General features: G+C 50.0%; 1 protein-coding gene across 3 annotated transcripts in view; it reads left to right on the forward strand.

Annotated features, from left to right (window-relative positions):
* cep112 (centrosomal protein 112) overlaps positions 1-23,889 on the forward strand; it is a 97,405-nt gene that overhangs the window by 20,199 nt on the left and 53,317 nt on the right. For all 3 annotated transcript variants that reach the window (XR_003410401.2, XM_027006744.2, XM_027006745.2), the window contains 9 exons: positions 5,380-5,479; positions 6,061-6,179; positions 6,531-6,674; positions 9,880-10,034; positions 10,162-10,291; positions 10,750-10,842; positions 11,059-11,118; positions 12,049-12,128; positions 23,322-23,457. Coding sequence is in view for 2 of the 3 variants with exons in the window: in XM_027006744.2 (XP_026862545.2) it covers positions 5,380-5,479; positions 6,061-6,179; positions 6,531-6,674; positions 9,880-10,034; positions 10,162-10,291; positions 10,750-10,842; positions 11,059-11,118; positions 12,049-12,128; positions 23,322-23,457 (1,017 nt within the window). In the remaining variant the exon portion in view is untranslated. The remainder of the gene's footprint in view (positions 1-5,379; positions 5,480-6,060; positions 6,180-6,530; positions 6,675-9,879; positions 10,035-10,161; positions 10,292-10,749; positions 10,843-11,058; positions 11,119-12,048; positions 12,129-23,321; positions 23,458-23,889) is intronic.

Below are 23,889 nucleotides of genomic sequence, written 5' to 3' on the forward strand. Positions count from 1 at the left end.
TTTTAACACGTCTTTTTTTCAGCAATGGTACTTTACAAGGGTTTCTTGCAAATAGTTTGGCTTCACGTAGGAGTCTTCTGATTGTTGCAGTACTCAGAGGTAACTGAAGATCTTCTTTGATTCCCCTGGAGCTGATCATTGGATGCTTCTTTGCCATTCTTGTTATTCTATGATCTACGCGGATGGTTGTATTTCTTTTCCTACCACGTGTTTCGGGTTTTGTTTGCCATTTTAAAGTATTTGAGATCGTTTTAGGTGAGCAGCCGATTATTTTCTGCACTTCTTTATACATTTTCCCCTCTCCGGTCAACTTCTTGATCAAAGTTCTTTCGCCTTCAGTACAATGTCTGGAATTACCCATTTTACACACTGAGCAAGGGCTAAAATCAGCAGGTACAACATTTGCTGCCCTCCTTCTTTAAATAAGGGCCATAATTGACACCTGTTTCTTCATGGAATAAATTCTCACTAATTGAACTCCACGCTGCTATTAATTTGAACACACCCCTTTCATTAAATGAAGCAATTATACCCAATTAGCAGCACGCATGTCATGACTGTTGATTCTGTTGGTTGCCCATTACCTGACTACACCTAGTCATGAATTTTTTTTCCCATGTATTATCGTTTCTGCCAAAATCACTAATTAAATACATTAGTGATGTTAGACTGCTATTATTTTGTACATAACTGTATCTCCAAATTTCTAGCACCAAGAAATGTTTTCTGAATCTCAGCAGCATTCTCATATCTTACAACATATCTGATAATATCGCTGTGTGTCAGAGCTGTGGAGGCTGACTTTCTAACCTTTTAACCTTGTTTCTTTCCATGAATGATATTGGAACATAAATTCACTGAGGTTACAGCCTGGATGTCTCAGTGAACTATGTGGCCCATATGCCACTAAGTGTTAGCTTCAGAGTCCCCGCTTTAGCCAGGGGTTCAGAGCCGTGGGCAGCTTAGCACCTCTTCATATCAGACATGCCCTAAAAGCCTGAAATTGCCGTCCCTAAAAGCAGCACTTCTGAGTGGGCCTGCTCAGTCAGTTCAATCCCCCCCATCTCTCTCTCTCTCTCTCTCTCTCTCTCTCTCTCTCTCTCTCTCTCTCACTTACCCATGTGCAGCCGAAATGCACTCTTTAAGGAGACGCTTGCAAAATTGTGTCTGCCCCTAAATGTTCCATGAACTTCTCTTTACCCTGCCCCCATCCAGCCCCCGCCCGTCGCCCTACTCTTGCCCGGGGGGCTTTCATCTCGCGCGGGCGGGCCGACGAGCTTAGCCACAGAGTGCACTTCTGATGAACAAAAAGCAGGACAAATAGTCGCCTGATGGGCACCATGACTTCTAACCAGAGGAAATAATAATAACTTTTAAGGGAGGCTTTTAAAAAAAATCAGAAGTCACCACTATTTGAGGGACAGAGCACCTCCCCAACACACACACACACACACACGCGCGCATGCCACATGCTCTTTTGTTCATTCTCTCTTCAGCTAACACCCACCTTTATTAGGCTACAGGAGAATGAAAGGAGCCATGAAGCCTGCACCCCAGAAAGCACAGCTCAAATTAGGAGCTCCATTGCATTTCCCCCTTATTACAGCCACAACCCTTTGAAGACTATTTTGGTCTTCTGCCCTCATGGGCTTTGTGTAGGAACCTCCGTAGCTCTCCGTAGAAGCTGAGTATTAATTAGTTTCAGTGTTGCTTGTAATTTAGATGGTAATTGATTAAGATGTGTGCGTGGGTCCTTTAAGGGGAGGAGCGCTGCTGGGACCTGCTTTACATGTGTGCGCATCTCGCTCATCAAAGCCAATTTGGAGAGGATGTTAATATTTGCTCAGGTGCATCTTGCTCTGCTGCAAGGCCTCCGCCCTCATAATCACTACACATACCGCAGCAGCACACAAGGCCTCCGCCTTCATATTCACTACACATACAGCAGCAGCAGCACACAAGGCCTCCGCCCTCATAATCACTACACATACAGCAGCAGCACACAAGGCCTCCGCCCTCATAATCACTACACATGCCGCAGCAGCACTCAGGCCTCCGCCCTCATACTCACTACACATACAGCAGCAGCACACAGGCCTCCGCCCTCATACTCACTACACATACAGCAGCAGCACACAAGGCCTCCGCCTTCATAATCACTACACATACCGCAGCAGCACACAAGGCCTCCGCCCTCATACTCACTACACATACAGCAGCAGCACACAGGCCTCCGCCCTCATACTCACTACACATACAGCAGCAGCACACAGGCCTCCGCCTTCATAATCACTACACATACAGCAGCAGCAGCACACAAGGCCTCCGCCCTCATAATCACTGCACATACCGCAGCAGCACACAAGGCCTCCGCCCTCATAATCACTACACATACAGCAGCAGCACACAAGGCCTCCGCCTTCATAATCACTACACATACAACAGCAGCACACAGGCCTCCGCCCTCATACTCACTAGACATACAGCAGCAGCACACAGGCCTCCGCCTTCATAATCACTACACATACAACAGCAGCACACAAGGCCTCCGCCCTCATAATCACTGCACATACCGCAGCAGCACACAGGCCTCCGCCCTCATACTCACTAGACATACAACAGCAGCACACAAGGCCTCCGCCCTCATAATCACTGCACATACCGCAGCAGCACACAGGCCTCCGCCCTCATACTCACTAGACATACAGTAGCAGCAAACAAGGCCTCCGCCTTCATAATCACTACACATACAACAGCAGCACACAGGCCTCCGCCTTCATACTCACTACACATACAGTAGCAGCAAACAAGGCCTCCGCCCTCATAATCACTACACATGCCGCAGCAGCACACAAGGCCTCCGCCCTCATAATCACTGCACATACCGCAGCAGCACACAAGGCCTCCGCCCTCATACTCACTAGACATACAGCAGCAGCACACAGGCCTCCGCCTTTATACTCACTACACATACAACAGCAGCACACAGGCCTCCGCCTTTATGATCACTACACATACAACAGCAGCACACAGGCCTCCGCCTTTATACTCACTACACATATAGCAGCAGCACACAGGCCTCCGCCTTCATACTCACTACACATACAACAGCAGCACACAAGGCCTCTGCCCTCATACTCACTACACATACAACAGCAGCACACAGGCCTCCGCCTTCATACTCACTACACATACAACAGCAGCACACAAGGCCTCCGCCCTCATAATCACTACACATACCGCAGCAGCACACAGGCCTCCGCCTTCATACTCACTACACATACAACAGCAGCACACAAGGCCTCCGCCCTCATAATCACTACACATACAACAGCAGCACACAGGCCTCCGCCTTCATACTCACTACACATACAACAGCAGCACACAAGGCCTCCGCCCTCATAATCACTACACATACCGCAGCAGCACACAGGCCTCCGCCCTCATACTCACTACACATACCGCAGCAGCACACAAGGCCTCCGCCTTCATACTCACTACACATACAGCAGCAGCACACAAGGCCTCCGCCTTCATACTCACTACACATACAGTAGCAGCAGCACACAGGCCTCCGCCTTCATACTCACTACACATACAGCAGCAGCACACAGGCCTCCGCCCTCATAATCACTACACATACAGCAGCAGCACACAGGCCTCCGCCTTCATACTCACTACACATACAGCAGCAGCACACAGGCCTCCGCCTTCATACTCACTACACATACCGCAGCAGCACACAGGCCTCCGCCTTCATAATCACTACACATACAGCAGCAGCACACAGGCCTCCGCCTTCATACTCACTACACATACAGCAGCAGCACACAGGCCTCCGCCTTCATACTCACTACACATACAGCAGCAGCACACAGGCCTCCGCCTTCATACTCACTACACATACCGCAGCAGCACACAGGCCTCCGCCCTCATAATCACTACACATACAGCAGCAGCACACAGGCCTCCGCCCTCATAATCACTACACATACCGCAGCAGCACACAGGCATCCATTTGAGCTTCCAGTTTCCTCCCACCCACTCACCATGCCGGCCATTGGGTCACTGTTCAGCCACCTTTGAACTCCTAGCCTGGTCTCCAGCACAGCCTGTGCATGGCCTGCCCATTAAAAGAGTGCTGCTGATTAGACCCACCCTCCCTCACCCTTCTGTGGCCTCACATAAAACACGCGTGTAGCTCACCACCACCCATACCCCACCCACACCACCAGCTCAATCGGATCGGATGCTGCTCCCTCCACACAAAAGCCAGTGCAGATCCAGGTCCCAGGCCATTCAGGCATTCTGGTCATGGAAGCATTTTTGCCCACCTAGTTTTCCTTTCCTCTGTTATTCCCATTGTTGGGATGACGGTGGCCCTGCTGTAATAGAATTTGAAAGGCTTGGCTTTGTAACATTTGTGCCACTCCTGTTTTAAGATTTCCAAACAGCTCCAGAGGGATTCTGTGTGCTGCTGCCATCAGGACTTCACTTTTGAGTAAAAGTAAAGACATCATAATTACAGTAATCTCTTTTGGAAAAAATCAGGACATTCCTCAGTGTTAGAGGCAGAGCAACGGAATCTAACTTCAGCACAGTCGTGTCTGTCACAGTCGTGTCATCTCAGTTTTAAGGCTTTTGCAGTCTGCGTTTCTTCACCCTCAAACAAATTTGTCAACTCCTTGGCTTAATCCAGCTGAAGGCAGGCGAGGGTCGTGGGTTTTGGCAGGGATCGGCCTCGCTCATCTTCCAAAGAGAGAGTAATGTAGGAAGATGAAGGGTTTGTTGTCTTCTGCTTTCAGCTTACGCCATCATTTCAGATTATGCACTTACTGAAAAGCCTGTACCAGGGCTAAGAAGCCAAAACAGCCTCTTACTCCCAGCACACATGCGCACACACACTCACTCACTGTAGTGCAGACTCTTCCCCCCCCGCGCCATTGAGCACACATACAAACATGAGCGCAGATACACACACACGCACACGAGCACAGATAGGCGCACACATACCAGCCTGTACGCCGGCTTGTTCAAAGCCACAGATCCCACAAGCCGCTGGAGAAAAATGCTGAGCTCCTCTTTGGTTATGGTCCTGAATAAGAATGTTAGCCTCTAATCTACAGCCAGCAGATCATTTCCAAGTCTGGACATGCCCGACTGGAGCCCAGTTGCCCCGTGCGTTTAGGACACTACCCTAGAGGGTCTAGAGTGTAGGGATCCCATCCTTACCCTGCCCTCGAATTGGCTCTGACGAAGCTGGCCCATTGGGACCCCGCTCAGAAAAACAAAGACGCACAGAGCAACCAGGATCTCCAGGGGCACGACTGGGCAGAGCTCTGAATGGTGTTTTCACCGCTGCCCTGTCTTGTCTTGTAGATTTTGGAGCGAAAGAACGGCGAGATCGAGGAGCTGAAGAGCTTGCACCGCACCAAGCAGAAAGAGGCGGACGAGGTGGTTCGTGCGCTGCAAAAGAAAGGTGAGATGCTTGGCCTCAGGCCTGGCTCACACACCTTCCCGGCCACCATACACCCACCCATATGATCCCTTAGTCTACCCTGAGCTGGGTGTGAATCTTGTGTGCACTGATAACTAGATCCTAGCACCTCCCTGTTGTTAATAGCAGCAGTGGGAAGTTTTAGGACTCATTCCCCTAAGCAACTATGTAGTAACTCCGACAAGAATTACACAGACACGCACGCACACACACACATGCACGTTCAGTGTTCTCAGTCTGTTTGGAAAGACTGAATATATGATCTCATGTTCTGTGTGTGATCTTTTTATGGTTTACAGACACCACAAGTGCACTGCTAGTCCATATGAGCCCTGCAGAACTAAACAACTGTGATACCAGATGCAGAAGTTTATTTCCTTTTACTTTGGCTAATCACATCCCGCGTTTTTAATCATATGCTCATTTGCTTACACTCTTTCTCAAATAAGACGAGGGTAGCTCTGAAATGCGAGGCCGTTAATGTGGCCGTCACCCTGAAAGGGAGAGACAGATACCTGGTGATTGTAGTGCTTATTTAGCCCTGCCCCCCCTCTGCTGCACAGTGCAAAGCTTGCTGCGTGAGTCCCAGGTCATCCGGCAGAGCAAAGAGGAGCAGATTGCCGAGTTGAAGAAAATGGCAGATCAAAGCGCGGACTCCCTCAAAAACGACTGGGAGAAGAAGGTACGGGCGCCGCCTCCTTGGAGGCCTTCTCTCTCCAGCAGCCTGCAGAGGAGCCCTTTAGAGACTTCCCAGGGCCTTGGAGATGCGTGGAGGAAGGTCAGCACACGCTCTGTCCCTCCGCAGCTGCGTGGAGGCCTTGCCTGGGAAGTCTTTCTTGCTTCGGAACTCCATGGTATTTTAAGATCAGTCACTCCCTTACAGGCAAGCTGCAGGTCCCCTGCTGTAGAGTTTCAGCTGCTGGCGAGGCCTTTAGCTACTGTGAGAACTGAGGGGGTGAAGGTGGGGTTCTCTGTGCGGGTGGAGGAGGGTGGTGGGCATGGCTCTGACGGGGTTGTCCCTCTTTTCGCCCAGCTGCACGCAGCAGTGACGCAGATGGAGCAGGAGAAGTTCGAGCTTCAGAAGAAGCACACGGACAACATCCAGGAGCTGCTGGAGGACACCACGCAACGGCTGGCCAAGATGGAGGCAGAGTACAGAGCCCAGCTGCAGGCCACCGTGAGTGAGATGCGGTGTAGCTCGCACCTCCGCACAGGCTCCTGGAGCTGGCCTCGGGTTCTCTTCACCGTCACGACGGTGTTGTCTGGCGCTTTGTCTCTGGTTACTGAGGCTCAGGATCCCCCGTTCCACCCCTCTCCCCTCCGTCTCTTCACCTTGGAAACGACCCCGAGGCCCAAAGGCCCTGGCGCTCGCGTGTCCCGAATGGGGCTGAAACAAAGCGCGCATTGTGGCTCTCTGATTGGAGCTGACCTGCCTGGGGGTGGGGGTGTGTCCAGTGTCTGCACTGTGTTTTGGGGACAGATGGGGACATTATCAGCCAGAAAAGAAAAGGGAAGTCGTCTCGCGGGATGTTTAATGAGTCTTCACATGTTATGAGTTAGGATTCGGTGTCCTTCGTGCAGGTGAGGTGGTGGTGGACTGGGCGTGCTCTGTCAGAGGGGTTGCATTTTCAGACGCTTCAAAAGCACACGGGGCCATGCAGAACACCGGCCTCTCTTTAATAATTAAACACAGCGTGTTTCCAGGCTGGGCCTCCGATGAAAAGGCCCTCTGTCGTTGGAAATTAGGTTCCGCCATTCTGTTGGTTTAGTCTGACCCCACCAAACCCTCCACCCCCACCCCACCCTGTGCACACACACACACACACACACACACCTCTCTTGTCCTGCTTCTCCCCGTGCTGTGCCGTTGTCAACATGTCAGGCGGAGGGAGCGGGCGTGTCCCGCACTCTCTCGTTTGATGTCTCTGCTACGGCCTTTTAAACCCTTTGTTCGACTTTGACCTCCCTGCACCATCCCTTGTCTTCCGTGTTCTGGCACCATCCCTGCTTCTTGAAGAAAAGCAGAAGCAGCTTTCCAAAGTGGACGCAGCATCATGTCAACCACGTTTCGTATATCGTCGTCCAAACAATAAGACGGATGTGTGTGGTGAAGCGGGCGTGGCACAAGCACAGGCTTCCAGCCTGGCTGCTGCTGTTGCTGCTCTGTGACACTCCCTGACCTGACCCCCCACCACCCCGCCAGTGTATGTTTGCTCCACAGCTAAATGAAGATTAATCGGGTTCAGACGGGGTTGTGTCACACCAAACGGCGATGGTTCTATCCACAGAGTAATGAGGGGGAGAAAAGAACAGACCACTGCAAGCGGTAATGAACGTATCCGTCGTCAGGCTTCACTCACATACATGATCAAGCCTTATAGTCATTTAATGAAGCTGCATATGAGGTCAGGATCAGAAGGAGCAATTCTGTCAAAAGCTCGGTTTCACCCCTGGATGCCTGTCGCAGATAAACTGAGATGAAAAACAGATAAAAAGTCTGAATTTCTACATGCTTTCCTGGAAGAACGTTTACTTGCTGGTTGTCACATGATATGTGAAGTGTTTTCATTCTTGTCAGATCTATCTTCAAACCTTGTTCAAAACACTACTCATTTGTTGGCAGCCAAGAAAGTACATGGAAAAATAAGTTACTTTGTTGATCAAAGCCTGCGATTGCCATTAAAATAAAAATGGACTCTGAGCGGGTAGCTAGCTATATGAAACTGCGTTACGCCATTTGATATAAAGAGAATGCTTCGTTCAAAAATATATTTAATAAATGATATCTAATAACCTTGATAAAATTTTGTGTGTTGGTAGACATGCTTTTGGGGTGGTTTTCTGGACTAAAATGATAGATGTGCAAGTCTCCTTTGTTAGCAGTATACTTGTACTTACAGTATATTGCTGTATGAATCATTCATTTCTATGTCCTTCTGCAAAGACCTTTGCAAAATATGAGTTCTTGTCGGAGAGTTTGTATTGAGAACAGATGTTTAGCTTATTTTCTTTCTGTTTGCCTCGTAAATATTCAGAGCACAACACTGGGCTTTGTGCAGGACACACACACACACACACACACACAAACAATGTTCAGATCTCTAAATATAGGCTACCAACCCCACAAGCACACAAGGAAGATTTCACACTTTTATCTGCCTTCTTTTGAACTACCAGATCGAAACTAGAACTTTTGCTCTAGAGTAACGAAAGGAAAAATGAACCCATTAAAATGGTAAATGGTTATTTTATGTCCTCGTTTGCATGTTGAGGATTTGTCATATTTTGGCAAAATGGGTGTTTAACGGGTGTTTAAAGTTTGAGATGGTTGGTTCATAATTGCAGTAGCCATTGTGATGCATAACAGGCTGTGAAGTCTAGGCGGGCGTGCATCCAGCTGCTGATGGGCTTTTTCTCCCATCTGTGTTATCAAGGGCAAGGACTTAGGCCTGAATCGCCATCGTGCGTCACAGCGGGAACGTGTCATCTCATAGATCGCGCCACGTTTCATGCAGGCCACTAACAAAGGCTCTTTTTGCACCCGTGCGCTGGTGCTGCTGCCCACCGAGCACTCCTTTCAACACACACCACTTTCACCAGCCTGCCGGGGGGATCTTAAATCAATAGACTGTCATCACGTATATCAGTCTGCATTCCAACCACCATGGGACAGTGGTCTCCATTAAGGATGAGACCATAAGAGTGAGTGGGTGTGTGTGTGTGTGTGTGTGTGTGATTTGTGCATGTAATTATGTACATACAGGTGTGTGCGTATGCGTGTGTGCGCATGTGTGTGTGCATCATGCATGCATGCATGTGTTTATACGTGTGTGTGTGTGTGTGTCTGTCTGTCTGTCTGTGGCTTCATTCTTCGATATCTGCTTTTGGTTTAGGCTCAACACATCCCTTGCACATGCCACTTTCCTGTAAATCAAGAGCTAACAGAGAAAGCGCTCATAGTTGTGCCTGATGAGATTAGCTGGTATAAGATGGTCTTCGGGAAACGGGCTTTGCATCTCCTCATGTTTTACCAGCAGGAGTTTTTGTTGTCAAAGCGAGCAGGCAGTCACAGGCTATGCAGGGGAGAGGAAAACCTGCCTGCTCTGCGCTTGCACACCAGGCTATACCATGGCCCCACAGAGCCAATCGGAGGGAGCAACACCCCATCCCAATGGCTCCTTTGAAGAGAGGGAGGACAAGCTCTCATGGGCGCTGGGCCCATGGGGTGGAGGAGGCAGGCCACCTCTCACTGAACCGCCCAGTGAGCGCCGGCACATCTACAGCAAGCCTCCCTTCCAAGAGCCCAGCTGTGGGATGTTTACGCTTCTTGGGGAGGATTTGGTGCAGGTGGTGTCCTGGCTCACTGCTGCCTCTGTGTGCAGGAGCAGACAGTGCGGGAGTTGGAGACACGAGTGAAGCAGCTCTCTGTAGAGGTGGAGAATGGAAACCTGCTCAGACAGAAGGTCACGCAGGAGAAGGCAGAGCTGGAGATCCACATCGCTGCCATCAGTGCTGAATTACAGGAGGCCAACCGCAGGTGCTCACGCACGCATGCCCACAGCCAGAGAGAGAGGCTGAAAAACATCGGGTGACTCATGGCCCATTAGTGAAAAGGCTTGTGGTTTTGTAATCATCAATGTGTGTTAATGCATGTGTATGTGCAGAAACACTTCTCTGCAGAGAGAGAACAGCGTGCAGAGAGAGCAACATGAGGAGGCACTACAGAAACTTGAAGTCAAACACGATGCTGACATCAGCCACTTCCACCAGGAACATGCACTGTCTGCAGTCAAGGTAGACGAGCTGTACCCCCATGCCCTCACCATGCCCACACCAGTGTAATCCTACACACCCCAATTACATTTTTACATTTACAGCATATAGCTGATGCTTTTATCCAAAGTGACAGTTCTGACTGAACACAACTTGAGCAACTGAGGGTTAAGGGCCTCGCTCAGGGGCCCAACAGTGGCAACTTGGCTGTGGTGGAATTTGAACCGACACCTCTTGATTAATCTGCTCAGACCCACCTTACTGAGACCTCCACACCCCCATGCTAGTGCTACCTTGATAACCATTACACTACACTACTGGCAGTAAAAAGAAATAAAATGATCAGTAATTTCTAAAGTTAAGCGTGCTATTTTCACATTGCCCCCGGATTGTTCGAGAGACTTCCACAGGCAGAAGAGGAAAATGCTAAGTCTTTTGATGACAACATTTTAAATCTGACTGTCCACCGGTATTGTCAGGCGTCGGAGGTTATCGAAGATCTGGAGCGCCTGGTGTCTCAGCTCAAACTGCAGCTGAAAGACAGCGAGCACAGGAGACAGAAACAGATCCGGGTGAGCAAGCACCACGCATGGGTTTACGCCAGCCGGTTATACAATACAGGCTCAACAACCTTTGCCTTGCTGTCCGCTTGTTACCGGCTTCTTGACCCAATGCCAGTGCGTCGGCCGTGTTCAGTGCCTACTGCAGGTGCAGGTGAAAGCTTCATGGCCAGTGTACAATATTGGACTTAAAGAACATTGACTCAAGGTTGCTTTTGGTTCTGCTAGGACCTGGAAAATAAAATGCAGACAGAGACTACAGACCTTCAGCATCACTGCGAGAGAAAGGTGAGTGTTGCCTGACTGTCCATTCAGTTTCAGACGGCTTAATTGATTTAATTGATTTTAAACAACATAATTGATTTAATCCCTTTCTCTATAATACTCAATTGTGGGCTTGTATGACTGACATCACTCACATAAGATCACACTTGATGTACTTGCGTGTACAATGAGCGTGTCTGAGTAGTGTGGTGTGTGTGTGTGCGCGTGTGTGAGGCAAATTCAAGGATGGGTTTACCATTAATCATCTAGGCTCTAAGATCAAGTAATATTAACCCATACGGTCCAAGCTTGAGAGAAAAACTTTTGATCTGGTCTTACTAGCTCTTGCTGATCTTGATGATCTTAGACATAAGCTAGCAAGGCTGGCAGCTGATTGCTGTTCTATATATATTAATGCAGGGCAGCCTCTTCGCGAACAAGAGGCTGCCCTAAATAACAGTGGAGCACAACTGGACAGTAAGTGCTTGTGTCCGGACCCTCCTTGATTGCCTCAGCCACTTTTGAAGGTTTTACAAGGCCTGGTGCTTATAGTCCCTTTCAAGACCCTTCAAAGCCTTCGTGCTGCCATAAAAAAAAAAAAAAAGCAGAAGGGACGGAAGTTGTGTTAATGAATCGGGCTGGTGCAGTCCGCCACAGATGGAGTCCTAAGATCAGGGATACGGCACCTGCGCTGCAGCCGGGCCGCCCTCAAAGGCTCAAGCGAGGCTGTAAAGGCGGATGGCACGGAGAGCCGACGAGGGGCCACATCTGCGCAGCAGGAGCTGTGCACACCTGCAGGCAGTCAGGCAGAAGCTGGGTGAAGCTGACCGCTGACCCAGGGGAGGAGACTGTGGGAGCGACAGGCGCTGAACACAGCCCAGCTGCATGAGGAGAGGTGTCAGGGCAGGATCGAGAGTGATTGATTGATGCCTGTGCTGTACCGTCACAATGCAGGTGCAGGCTCTGCAGGGCGAGCTGGATAAGGAGCGGGCCGAAGCCAGGAAAAAGGCCAGCAAGCTGGAGGATGTAATCAGGTGGGTTCTGTACAATAAATGACAACAAATAATAGCTACAGGGGAGCGGTTAGCATCTGGCATATGAGGTCATGGCAACGGGTCACACTGTTAGCCATGCCGTTGGGTTGACCGTCCCTTTATTGAGTAACCCATCATTGGTGCTGATCCATTCTCTGAAGTTGTGGCTTATCCATCTCATTTACATGACTAAAGTAGTTGTCACTGAACTTCGGTGTCCGCATTGTTCTGTTCTAACCTAGCCGGACTAAAATGCAAGCGGTGCTGTGCTCTGGCTGCCGTGCACGGCTGTGGTTGCCGGAAGTGGCTTCGCTCGAGTCCCGTTTTGGGAAGGGCCGCCCCTGGGCCATGCCCATGGCTGTCAGATGTGGCAGGAGCACGGGGGTTACCCGCCTGGGCCGCTCCTCGCCGCAGGAATGCGGCGGGAGACGTGGAAGTGGTTAGGCCGCCTTTGAAGACACGCGGCATGTCATTCCGCCAGAGGGACACACTCCATGGCATTCCTGCCTTCACTCTCAGAGCTTTTAATGGAGAGGAGAGAAGAGTCTGACCTTCCAGCCTCACGAACTCACCGCAGACATTGGTGGAGCCACACAGCCCCCTCTCTTCTCCAGAAACTCGAACCCGGGTTGAAAGGATGATGTAAGGTTGGCTCTCCCCCACTGCTGAGCTCACTGTTTACTGTTTGTGTGTTTGTCTGGCCCCTGGCTGTGGTATATCGCACTTCGCTGGCAGGAACAGGCCAGGCGTAACGAGGCTTCGCTCGTTAATTTCTGCTGCTTATTTGGTGCCTGGCCAATGGGCAGGTGACATCACCCTGCGCTCCCATGCTCTTGGGATGAAGTTGTTTTCGGCCGATTAGTTTTGTAATGTGTCATTGTGTTTCATTTTGCCCCATCAGGCAAGGCTTGGCCTAGGCTTGGGGGGACCTCGTCACCGTAATGACTAATGCGCATGACCGCATTCTCAGACCATGCTCAGATTAAGAGATCACTAGTGCAAGAAGTGTTCTGCGCCATTAATCTAGGTTAAGAGATCACAGCTAGCCGCTGGGAGGTTCGTCATGCTGTTGGAAAGACAAGGCCCTTGCCGTAGCAAATGTGGTAGGTGAGCAAGCGCTAAAATCGCGTGCCTTTCACTGTATGTTATGCTGCCAATATTAAAGAAACAAAAAAAAAAACCCATGTAGTCTGTGAAGATGCTAATTGCACTTAAGATTCACGGCCGAGTAAACGTCAGGCACGTGCACTGTTAAAATCTCCCAATCATAATTCAATCACCTGACAGATACTAATGAAATTCCAGGTAGTAATTCTCATTTTCATCAGCTAGTCTGTTTAAAGGCAAACAAAAGCATGCAGTGGTTATGGGACACAGTTAGTAAGTAAACTCTGTCTGCCCTCTGCACATATATAATCTATAAAACATTCCTCCACTTGGAGCTGATGTTTCGTACAGCGGAACGGTTCCTTTTGTCTGCAGCTGATATTCGATGGCAAGACTTTAAAGCACCCACTCAGCTGGAGTCAAGGTGTGATGTGACACGTGCCCTGGTCCACGAGACCCAAACAGATAAGAATGAATAGGCAGGCACAGCTGCCCGACTGCATGGGGTGCTAACGAAGTGGCAATCGGGCAAATGAGCGCCTATGCCCCTGCTCCCACCCCACTACTCCGCTACCTGCTCTACACACTGGCGTGTGCCTGTGAGTGCCTTTAAAGTCAACCCAGGACTTCAAAGAGCCGGGCAGGCACGCACTTCAAATGTGCAGCGCCTGATAGCAGAGATGAGGGGCGGGGGGGCCCATTTGAGCAGAAAGCTCCCAGTGCCAGCAGCGTTAACAAAGAGCTGTGGTGTGCTGGAAGGTGCGTGCGCATGTATCTGCTATGCGTGGAAAAACCGTGCTGTGTCGGGGCACACCCAACCAGCTGTGTGCATGCATTTCGTTTTACAGTGTAGTAGTGTTTGTGGGAGTTTGGATATTTGGTGTAGGGGTATTTTGGTATTTGCATTTCTGGTTGCTTATTTGCGGTGTCTGTTTCTTTGCTTGACTCCTCTGACTGTTATGAGTCAACAGCAACAGACAACAGCAGCCTCTTCTAGTTTCTGTTTACAAATTTGTCAAATAAAAACTGCTTTCAATCCACCCAGAATTAATCAGATGTCCCTCTAAATGTTCCCTGTTCCCATGTAGATGTTGGTGTGTTGAGTTGACTTGTGGTTTACCATAGCAAACATGACATGTGCCAGACAGTTTTGCGTTTACCAGCAAAGACCACGTGTGCCAAGCACTTGGCCTCTGACTGAAACTAGAACCGTTTGCATGACTAGAGGAGAGAGAAAATGAGAGTTCATTTTCAACCTCTTTTCTTTCAATCTCTCTCTCTCCCTCTCCTGACTGTGGGGTTATAACTATGAAGCTTTACTCCTTGCCCCCATGCTCCTCCTTCCGTCTCCACACAGCCGTTTTCTTTAATCAGAACCATTTCAGGCGGATTCACCATCCAATGCACCCATGCCCCGATTACACTTGGGCTTTTCAAAGCACTTCTCCTTCACCTTGATTCTCCTGGACTGAGGTTCATTTGTGCGCTTCATCACTTTCATCACTTTTGAAAGCCCTGTAAGGTAATGAGGAGGCCGCAGGACTGGTGGATGCTCTCGTCGGGCTCCTTTTAATTGATCGCCGGCACCAGTAAATGCGGAATACCATCATGAGCTGTGGTGTGGATGTCCGTGTGAATCCCTCATGCAAGGAGAGTGCAGCAGGGCTGCATTCTTGGCCTGCTCGCATTGCTCCGGGTTTGCAGCCGGAGCTTGCTTTGCTCGAGAACGCCGTCTGCTCAAGCTGTGCACCGAATGAGTCTGTGGAACTCTGGCTGTGGGGTGGGGGTGGAGGAGAGGGAAGAGGTCATGGCCCAAGGGACTCGGAGGCCAACATCAAACAGGCTAATCACTCCAATGCCGCTGGATTTGTCTGGGGGGATAAGGATAGACTGGATAAAATACTGCTTCACTCTTTTTCCTTTTCCTTTTATGCTTTAACAAACAGTTTTGCATTCCATGGACGAAGTCTAGCAAGTCCATTTGTATTTTAAAAGTCTCTTTTATGACCAGAGCATTCAGCAGAAACCTCAATCTCAGACTTACAGAAAAGATTTAGATTAATAGCTTTGCCTTTCCTCTGATGGCTTTCTGCGCCAGCCTGTGTTTCGATCCACAGCTAGATAGAGGCGGATTCTCTGGCTTCAAATGTGCTATGTTTCTATTAAAAGCAGGCGAGGCCCGAGCTGAAAGGCACAGACTTAAGACCCGAGGCTCCCTCCTGCTAGCCCAGCCATCCAGCGCTGCCGCGGCACAACAAAGGCCCCCCCCCACACCCCCCACTTTTCTCCTTTTTTTTTTTTTTTTTTTTCCCTCTTTTGGATTTCTACCCACTGTGACCCTTTTTGATGTGGAAAGATGGTCGGAGCATGGAAATCAATAAGCCCATGTGCATTTGAAGCCACCTTATCTCAGCCCACATTCCTCCCCGGCGTCAGCAGGTACAGGTGGGGCTGAAATAGGGTGGGGGTTGTGCGGGGTGGCGGCTGGTGGCTGTCTGACTGCTGCCTTCTTGCAGAGAAGGGGCCCTTCATTAAGAGCCAGTAAGAAGTCCAGCACGTTGGAGCTGATGCTGTGTGATCTGTCCGTGAATTAAAGATCCCCTTATCTGAGCCAGCAGGTTTTTAATGACCTACTGGAGTTAATCATAAGGTCATTACTGACCAGGAATGTGGCCTATCTTTTGTCTCGGAGTGAAACAGGCTTTGTTTCCAGCACCAATGTGTCACTCCTGCAGGTAATAAGCAAACAAAGCTGTGAATTATTTCTCACACCCACTTCTTCTCACATCCACGATGGCACAAATGTGCCGGGAATCCGACTGGGTTCCAGACAAGCAAACACACGGCGGGCTTAAACAGAGTTCCACACGGGTAAAAGCCCAGATGCCTGCGCCGTGTGCACCTCCGTGTTCGACACGGCTGCTGGCCGAATGTCATGTCATTAGTGCGCTTTAACCCCCCCACCCCACCCCCCATCTGTTTTTCCTTTAGCTGCATGTCTTTCCTTCATTTCAGCTTTGCGCTGTTTATGAATTATGACTGACGCATATGTGCGTCTAACACATGCCTGATGTTCCATGCCTTCCCCATAAATGGCTAATGAATCCAGAGTACGCTGGAGGCCCAACGAAGAGCCCCTCACTGCCTGCCAGGGAAGAGTTCACCTCATAGTTGCTAACGGCGACCGGGGTGTGGTAGCTTGCTGTATATGGATGCAAAAGCAGCCAGCTGTTTCTAGCTGTGTGCGCATCTAAAGAGCATCTGCAAGCGTTTAAATCTAATACAGTCACAGTTTCCAGCCTGCATTATATGTATCCCATCAGCCCCCGCCCACAATCTCTCACGCTTCCCAGGGTGCTAACTCAGAGAGCATTGACCTGTTCATTCCCCCCCAGTGCATGACCACGCTGAACTTTGGAATCCAGCAGCCCGTTGAGTCAAACCGATGGCTGATCCACAAGGGACGCCCTGCTTTTAATGCAAACCGCATCCTTTCAAGGCCCTGCCCCCATTTCACACCCCAGGGATGTGTTGTGTGGCAAGCGTTGTAGCACAGGCTGCCTGCGCTTCAGGGGAACAGCTGTGATTTATGGACGATCGTGCTGCAGTAGAGGCCGCTCTGAACCCCCATCCCACCCAGACTGGGTAGAGACTGGGAGACTCTCCTGATTCAGCTGTCCCCCACCCCCCTGAGTGTTGCCCGGTGTAATGTCGGTCACTGGCTCAAACCCAGGCTATCAGCCAGTCAGCCCAGCAAATCAATAACACAGGTCTCGGTATTTGGCTTTTTCTGTGTTCGCTTGCACTGAATCCCAGTAGACTGGCAGGATGAGTTTTCTGGTCTTGATGTGACTTGTTTGGGTCAAATGAAGCCTTTAAATTATTTCTGTCTTTTTTACTTATTTATTTATTTTAAGAATAATGATGTAAGAATTCAACCATGAATCAGTCCAAAAGCCTGTTGCCAGCTCTTTCTTCAGCACAGAAGCGTCTCCAAACGAGAAGAGCACGCATGGGGGACAGAGAAATAACAGGCGACTCCGTCTAGCTGCATCCTAAAGGCTAATCCCTTTGCTACTCTGTTACGCCGCTTCTCTGTTACTCTGACACTGGCCTGATTTTGCCTGCCAGACCCATATGCTTTACATCTCCAGTAAACACCCTCGTGATCAGGAGACAACCTCCATTTGCCATCTTTAGGCTCATTCCCTTCTCTCTTTGCCTCTCGCTCTCTCCCCGCTGCTCTGTCTTTCTCCCTCTCTCATGGGACGTTGAGCCCGCGCCTCTTCTACGTGCAGTGGCCACTGTTGTTGCAGTGCACTGGGGTGCCAGTTGAAGAGGCCAAGAGGCCAGCACTCCTCACTCAGCAGTGTGGGTGGGTGGAGAGGCTCCTTGGAGAAGAGCACATGCGCTCTGCTTTTTATTTTTACACCACTGAAGAGTGCAGCTTTAGATTTTTCCCCACTTCCTTCATGTACTGGCATTTTCTCTTTCTCCTTAACCTCTCTCTGGGTTTGCTGGCATTCCGCTTGCACGGGTGCACGCAGTGGTCGTTCTCAGCCAGGGCATTGGTGCAGTGAGGGCGTGTTTGTGGGTCCGCTGGGCCATGCCAAACACCGCCCTCTCCTCCGCGCTCCAGCGGCCCTTGCTGGCTTGGGCAGGTGCCTCGTCACCTATCCTGGAGCCTCTTTCAGCTTTTCTTTTCTCATTTCTGTCCTGCGCTTCTCTGCTAGACACACCGAGTGCGTTCCCTCCAACAGACACGACTCCCTGTCATACAAGTGCCCATTCGCTTGGACTGTAATGACTGTAATCCCATTTCTGTGTAGTGGTTGTGTAGGCCGCAGGGTTTGGCTCTCACACACACACACACACACACACACACACACACACACACACACACACACACACACACACACACACACACCTACCCACACACTTCCGTCCTGGGTGTGAGCCACTTGTTGCATGTTGGAAACTGAACCCTGGCAGTGTGGCGGAAATGACAGGAAGGAAGAGGTCCGCCATTGCTCCTGATGCCTCGACGCAGACTCGGGGCCCCCTCGCAGCAGAGGCGTCTCGTGGTTTCCGAAGCCTGGAAAATGGAGCATCCCATCTGGGCTGTGGCTAGCGGCCGAGCACCACGGCCCTGTCCTTAAAGCCGCGCCTCGCCTCTCCATCCTCCCCCTCACCCAGGCGAAGGCCTTTAAGAGCACCACACGAGATGGTCTCGCTCCGCTTAGATGCCACGTCTTTGATTTATCCCTCCTCTTCCATTCCTCCGAGCAGGAGAGCCCGTCCGGCGCGGCGGGCATTACCCTGCTCCACCACTTCCCATGCTCTGACCCTGTCCTCTCACCCTCTCGCTGGGCTGGACGGCACTGTCTGCTCCCCACTTCGTACTGCAGGTTGGAAATGCAGCTCCCCCGGTGAAACTTGCGGAGACCGTGGTGCCGGCGAGACCGGCCGCGGAGGAGAGTTGTCCAGCAGGAGTCCGGATCGCAGCCTTACCATCAAGCACAGAAAATCACGCACTCCGGTCTCCTATCAGCCAGTGGCTTTACGCTTTGTGTGCTTCATCACATTTCTCCACAGCATGGCCTTCATAAATGCTCTACACCATTAGAATTGATACTATATGCACCACTGGCTATTTCAGTGCTCGTATTTTACTTGGCATGTATCTCATTGGGATGATGGGACAACAATAATTTTTTTGGTACTTTGCTCTGTAATAACAAAAATTTTATTTCAGTTGTAAAAAAGAAACTTCTCAGTTTCTACACTGTTATTTATTTAGAACATTTTTACAGACTACAATAATAAAACCCCTCTCTACAACCTCCACTCTGCCACCAGGGCATAGCATGAGTGCACTGTCTTCTCAGAAGAAGCACATGTGATATCCTTGCCAAAATCTAGGCATGGTAGCAGCGAGGATAGTTTAAAATGGGGGGTGGGGGGGAACCAGTAGATTTAAAAAAAACAAAAAACAAAAGAAAACAAAGGATGTGAAGTTATTTAAAAAGTTATCACATCTCTTTATCTTCACATAGAAACATTCCTCAAGCATTACATTATCAATCCAGGAAGTGTTTCGGTAATATCCATACCTGCCATGTGCTGCTGTGAAACAGGTCTCCTCCTGCTCCTCTTCTCTTTGTCCTCCTGGGTTACATGTCATATGCAATAGTAAATTAAAACAATATGTCTAGAACAGAACACCTACGTGATCAACAACAAATCTTGTTTCTGCTTGTGAGCGACAGCATGTTGTCCAACTGAAAGCAAAGCGCTTGTGCAAGTCCTGAACCTTGGCTTTGAATCCAAGATCCAGGGCTGTAGCCTCCTCACGGAACCGTTGAGGGTCATAATTTGTTTCTTCCTAACAAGAGCGAACCTTTTTTCATGGTTTGTAATGAATTTCGATTTCGAATGGTTAGACGGTAGCACAAACTCAAGGATGACAGGGTATTGTTCGAGGAAGCGCACTACCATTCAGAAGAGGATGTTCCTTATTGTTCAGACATCCAAGATGAGGGCATGTTCACCTTTTAAGAAAATGGACAGACACTTCAGGATCAGGATCAACACACACACGGACTCCCCTGTGCTGTGTGAGAATTGACCTAATCCATAGGGCTTCCACTGTCCAGAAGGGCCCCCTCTCTGTAATACTAAGTGCAGTCACTGTGGGAGGGTAATAAGGTCTTCTGTGCCAGGTTGAAGGAGGTAAACTCTGCTGTTTGCAATGTGACCCAAGGGAAGGTGTCAGTGGGACAAGGTGACCTGTCAATGAAAGCGCGAGTGTATATAACCTGACTCACAAGCTGATAACACAAACAGTATTAATAATTATACTTAATTAAAAAAATATATTACGCCTGGCTCAGTGAAACATTATACTGCTCAAGTTGTGTTATTGGCAGCGCTGCCTTGATTGCTGTCAGCCATTGTGGTGTTGATGTCGTGACCATCACTGTATTTGCATTCTGTCATATGCAATGTGTAATTTGACTTCTCTGCCATAAACACTGATGCCTTGCTCTTATTCAGTCGGACGACCCATCTGTCTTCCACCATCAGTCTCGGTGTTGACAGTTGCTTTTGTGTGGGTGTGGGTGTTGGTGTTGGTGGGTGTGTGTGTGTGGGGTATGTTGGAGGTGTGTTGGGCTGTGTGTGGGTGTTGGTGGGTACATGTGTGTGGGTGTTGGTGCGTGCATGTGTGTGGGGTATGTTGGAGGGGTGCGTGTGTGTTGGGCTGTGTGTGGGTGCGTGTGGGTGTGTGTGTTGGTGGTGTGTCTGGGTGCGTGTGTGTGGGGTATGTTGGAGGTGGGTGTGTGTTGGGCTGTGCATGTGTCTGTGCGTGGCTTCGTCCTTCCTCACGCGTGTCTTTCTTTTTTCACTCCTGTCTTTCTCTGGAGCGGCTTGCTCCACATCAGAGATTCCGAGAAGGTCTTTTGTGTCTGTGTCTGCCTCTGCCCCGCAGGCATTGGAGCTGCAAGGCGGATTAATAATTCCAGAGTTCCAGAGTACACAACCCTGAAGGGGGAGATGAGGGACACTTTCTGGATCTTTTGATCTCTAACATGAGAAAGACCAGAATTGCACTGGGGGGTGAAATAAAGGAGGCCGAGGAGTCCCCAGTGTCTTTAGTGTGTTTTCCCTCTCATTGTGGGCATTGTTTCCCGTTGTTGTTCTGATGTTTGCCATCTGGGTGTGTGTTAAAGAAGTGAAGAGCAGATCTCGTGTCATGCAGGACTGCACGTTCTCTTCTCTTCACTTTGAACCGACTCCTGTGGAAGCTGGTGACATGTTTTAAAATCAGGCGTCAGGCGCTTTCTATCCAGGACAGCTCATGAGATTGTGCCAGTTCATTTCAATACCACAGGTGTTTTGTGAGATTGAGATTATGGAGTCAGGTCTCCATTGGATCTTCCTCTCTTCCTGGCTATATTTTTGACACCCTCCTAAAGGCCTTACCTTCCTCTGTGACAACAAACGAGCCGATTACCTTACGCCTCGTGTCGTGATCCGTGTCGCCTCTGTGCCGTCGTCAAACCTTCTGGCTTTTCGGGCTGCAAGCCTTTGATCGCATGCAAATGGTTTGTCTCACTGAGCCTCTGGCGAATCTCCCTGCCAATTAAAAGCAATTACACCAGTAATTATGTTCAGCTGCAGGGGCATGAGGGTGGGGAGAGGGGGTGTATCTGCCACGCTGCGTGGCATGCAGGCATGCAAGACACAACCCTCATGCTGCTGCCTTCATGAGGGAGTGGTCTGTCTACTAGACAACACACACCTCCACAGATCCACCTGACAAGCTCTTTAGAGCAGTCAGTGTCCTCTCATTTGAAACCCTGAGTGGTGGTGTAATTTTGACAGCTCTTGTGGCTCAAGTCTCTGTGTGCTGTGATGGGACAGTGTTGAAGCTGTCGTGGCTCACGTCTCTGTGTGCTGTGATGGGACAGTGCTGAAGCTGTCGTGGGTCACGTTTCTGTGCTGTGATGGGACAGTGCTGAAGCTGTCCTGGGTCACGTTTCTGTGCTGTGATGGGACAGTGCTGAAGCTGTCCTGGGTCACGTTTCTGTGCTGTGATGGGACAGTGCTGAAGCTGTCCTGGGTCACGTTTCTGTGCCGTGATGGGACAGTGCTGAAGCCGTCCTGGGTCACGTTTCTGTGCTGTGATGGGACAGTGCTGAAGCTGTCGTGGGTCACGTTTCTGTGCTGTGATGGGACAGTGCTGAAGCTGTTGTGGGTCACGTTTCTGTGCTGTGATGGGACAGTGTTGAAGCTGTCGTGGGTCACGTTTCTGTGCTGTGATGGGACAGTGTTGAAGCTGTCGTGGGTCACGTTTCTGTGCTGTGATGGGACAGTGCTGAAGCTGTCCTGGGTCACGTTTCTGTGCTGTGATGGGACAGTGCTGAAGCTGTCGTGGGTCACGTTTCTGTGCTGTGATGGGACAGTGCTGAAGCTGTCGTGGGTCACGTTTCTGTGCTGTGATGGGACAGTGTTGAAGCTGTCGTGGATCACGTTTCTGTGCTGTGATGGGACAGTGCTGAAGCTGTCGTGGGTCACGTTTCTGTGCTGTGATGGGACAGTGCTGAAGCTGTCGTGGGTCACGTTTCTGTGCTGTGATGGGACAGTGCTGAAGCTGTCGTGGGTCACGTTTCTGTGCTGTGATGGGACAGTGCTGAAGCTGTCGTGGGTCACGTTTCTGTGCTGTGATGGGACAGTGCTGAAGCTGTCGTGGGTCACGTTTCTGTGCTGTGATGGGACAGTGCTGAAGCTGTCCTGGGTCACGTTTCTGTGCTGTGATGGGACAGTGCTGAAGCTGTCGTGGGTCACGTTTCTGTGCTGTGATGGGACAGTGCTGAAGCTGTCCTGGGTCACGTTTCTGTGCCGTGATGGGACAGTGCTGAAGCCGTCCTGGGTCACGTTTCTGTGCCGTGATGGGACAGTGCTGAAGCTGTCGTGGGTCACGTTTCTGTGCCGTGATGGGACAGTGCTGAAGCTGTCCTGGGTCACGTTTCTGTGCCGTGATGGGACAGTGCTGAAGCTGTCCTGGGTCACGTTTCTGTGCTGTGATGGGACAGTGCTGAAGCTGTCCTGGGTCACGTTTCTGTGCTGTGATGGGACAGTGCTGAAGCTGTCCTGGGTCACGTTTCTGTGCTGTGATGGGACAGTGCTGAAGCTGTCCTGGGTCACGTTTCTGTGCTGTGATGGGACAGTGCTGAAGCTGTCGTGGGTCACGTTTCTGTGCTGTGATGGGACAGTGCTGAAGCTGTCCTGGGTCATGTTTCTGTGCTGTGATGGGACAGTGCTGAAGCTGTCTGGGTCACGTCTCTGTGCTGTGATGGGACAGTGCTGAAGCTGTCCTGGGTCACGTCTCTGTGCGCTGTGATGGGACAGTACTGGAAATGTCAGGATGGGCACTAGAGTTCTTTGCTCCTTGTCACAATAGTCAGATAATGAAAAAACACAAATGAGCAAAAGCAGACTATGGAATTTTTGTGTGGTGTGTGTTGCTCCACATGGTGTGTGTGTGTGTGTGTGTGTGTGCACGGGTGCCTGCCCTGGTTCCAGGGAGAGAGAGGAGCAGCTGAGTCGCCTGAGGGACTCACAGAGGCAGCAGATGCTGCAGGCAGAGAGTGCTCTGGACAGCTTTAAGAAGCAGCTGGAGATCAGCTCCGAAAAGGCCTATGCAGATCTGAAACAGCAGGTGAGGCGCCCCCCCCCCCCCCCACACACACACACCCTAGCATTCACACTCCTCCCAGCAGTTCACTCTCACATATGTGCATATAGATCCATGATGTGCCAGAAATATAATGTGTGTAGGACTGACTAGGAAAGGCTCATTTTTTCATTCTCGACTGAGCTGGATGGCACTAATGTTTAAGAATGCTGCTGTATTCTACAGTATTGTATATTAAACTTTTAACAGTATCATTTATTTCTTTTAGTTTTGATGTATTTTCCAAGAATCTGAAGTGAAACAGAAGCACAAAACTAATAATACTCCTTTTTCTGACAAACAAATCTCAAATTATTCATATTTTTAAAAACTTCCCGACCTGGTAAAGGGTATTTAAATAAAGGACATATAGGATAGGGCCCTACTAAATTCACTGGGAAAATAAGTTATATTTTT

Source organism: Electrophorus electricus, chromosome 1 (assembly GCF_013358815.1).
Source record: "Electrophorus electricus isolate fEleEle1 chromosome 1, fEleEle1.pri, whole genome shotgun sequence".
NCBI lineage: Eukaryota > Metazoa > Chordata > Actinopteri > Gymnotiformes > Gymnotidae > Electrophorus > Electrophorus electricus.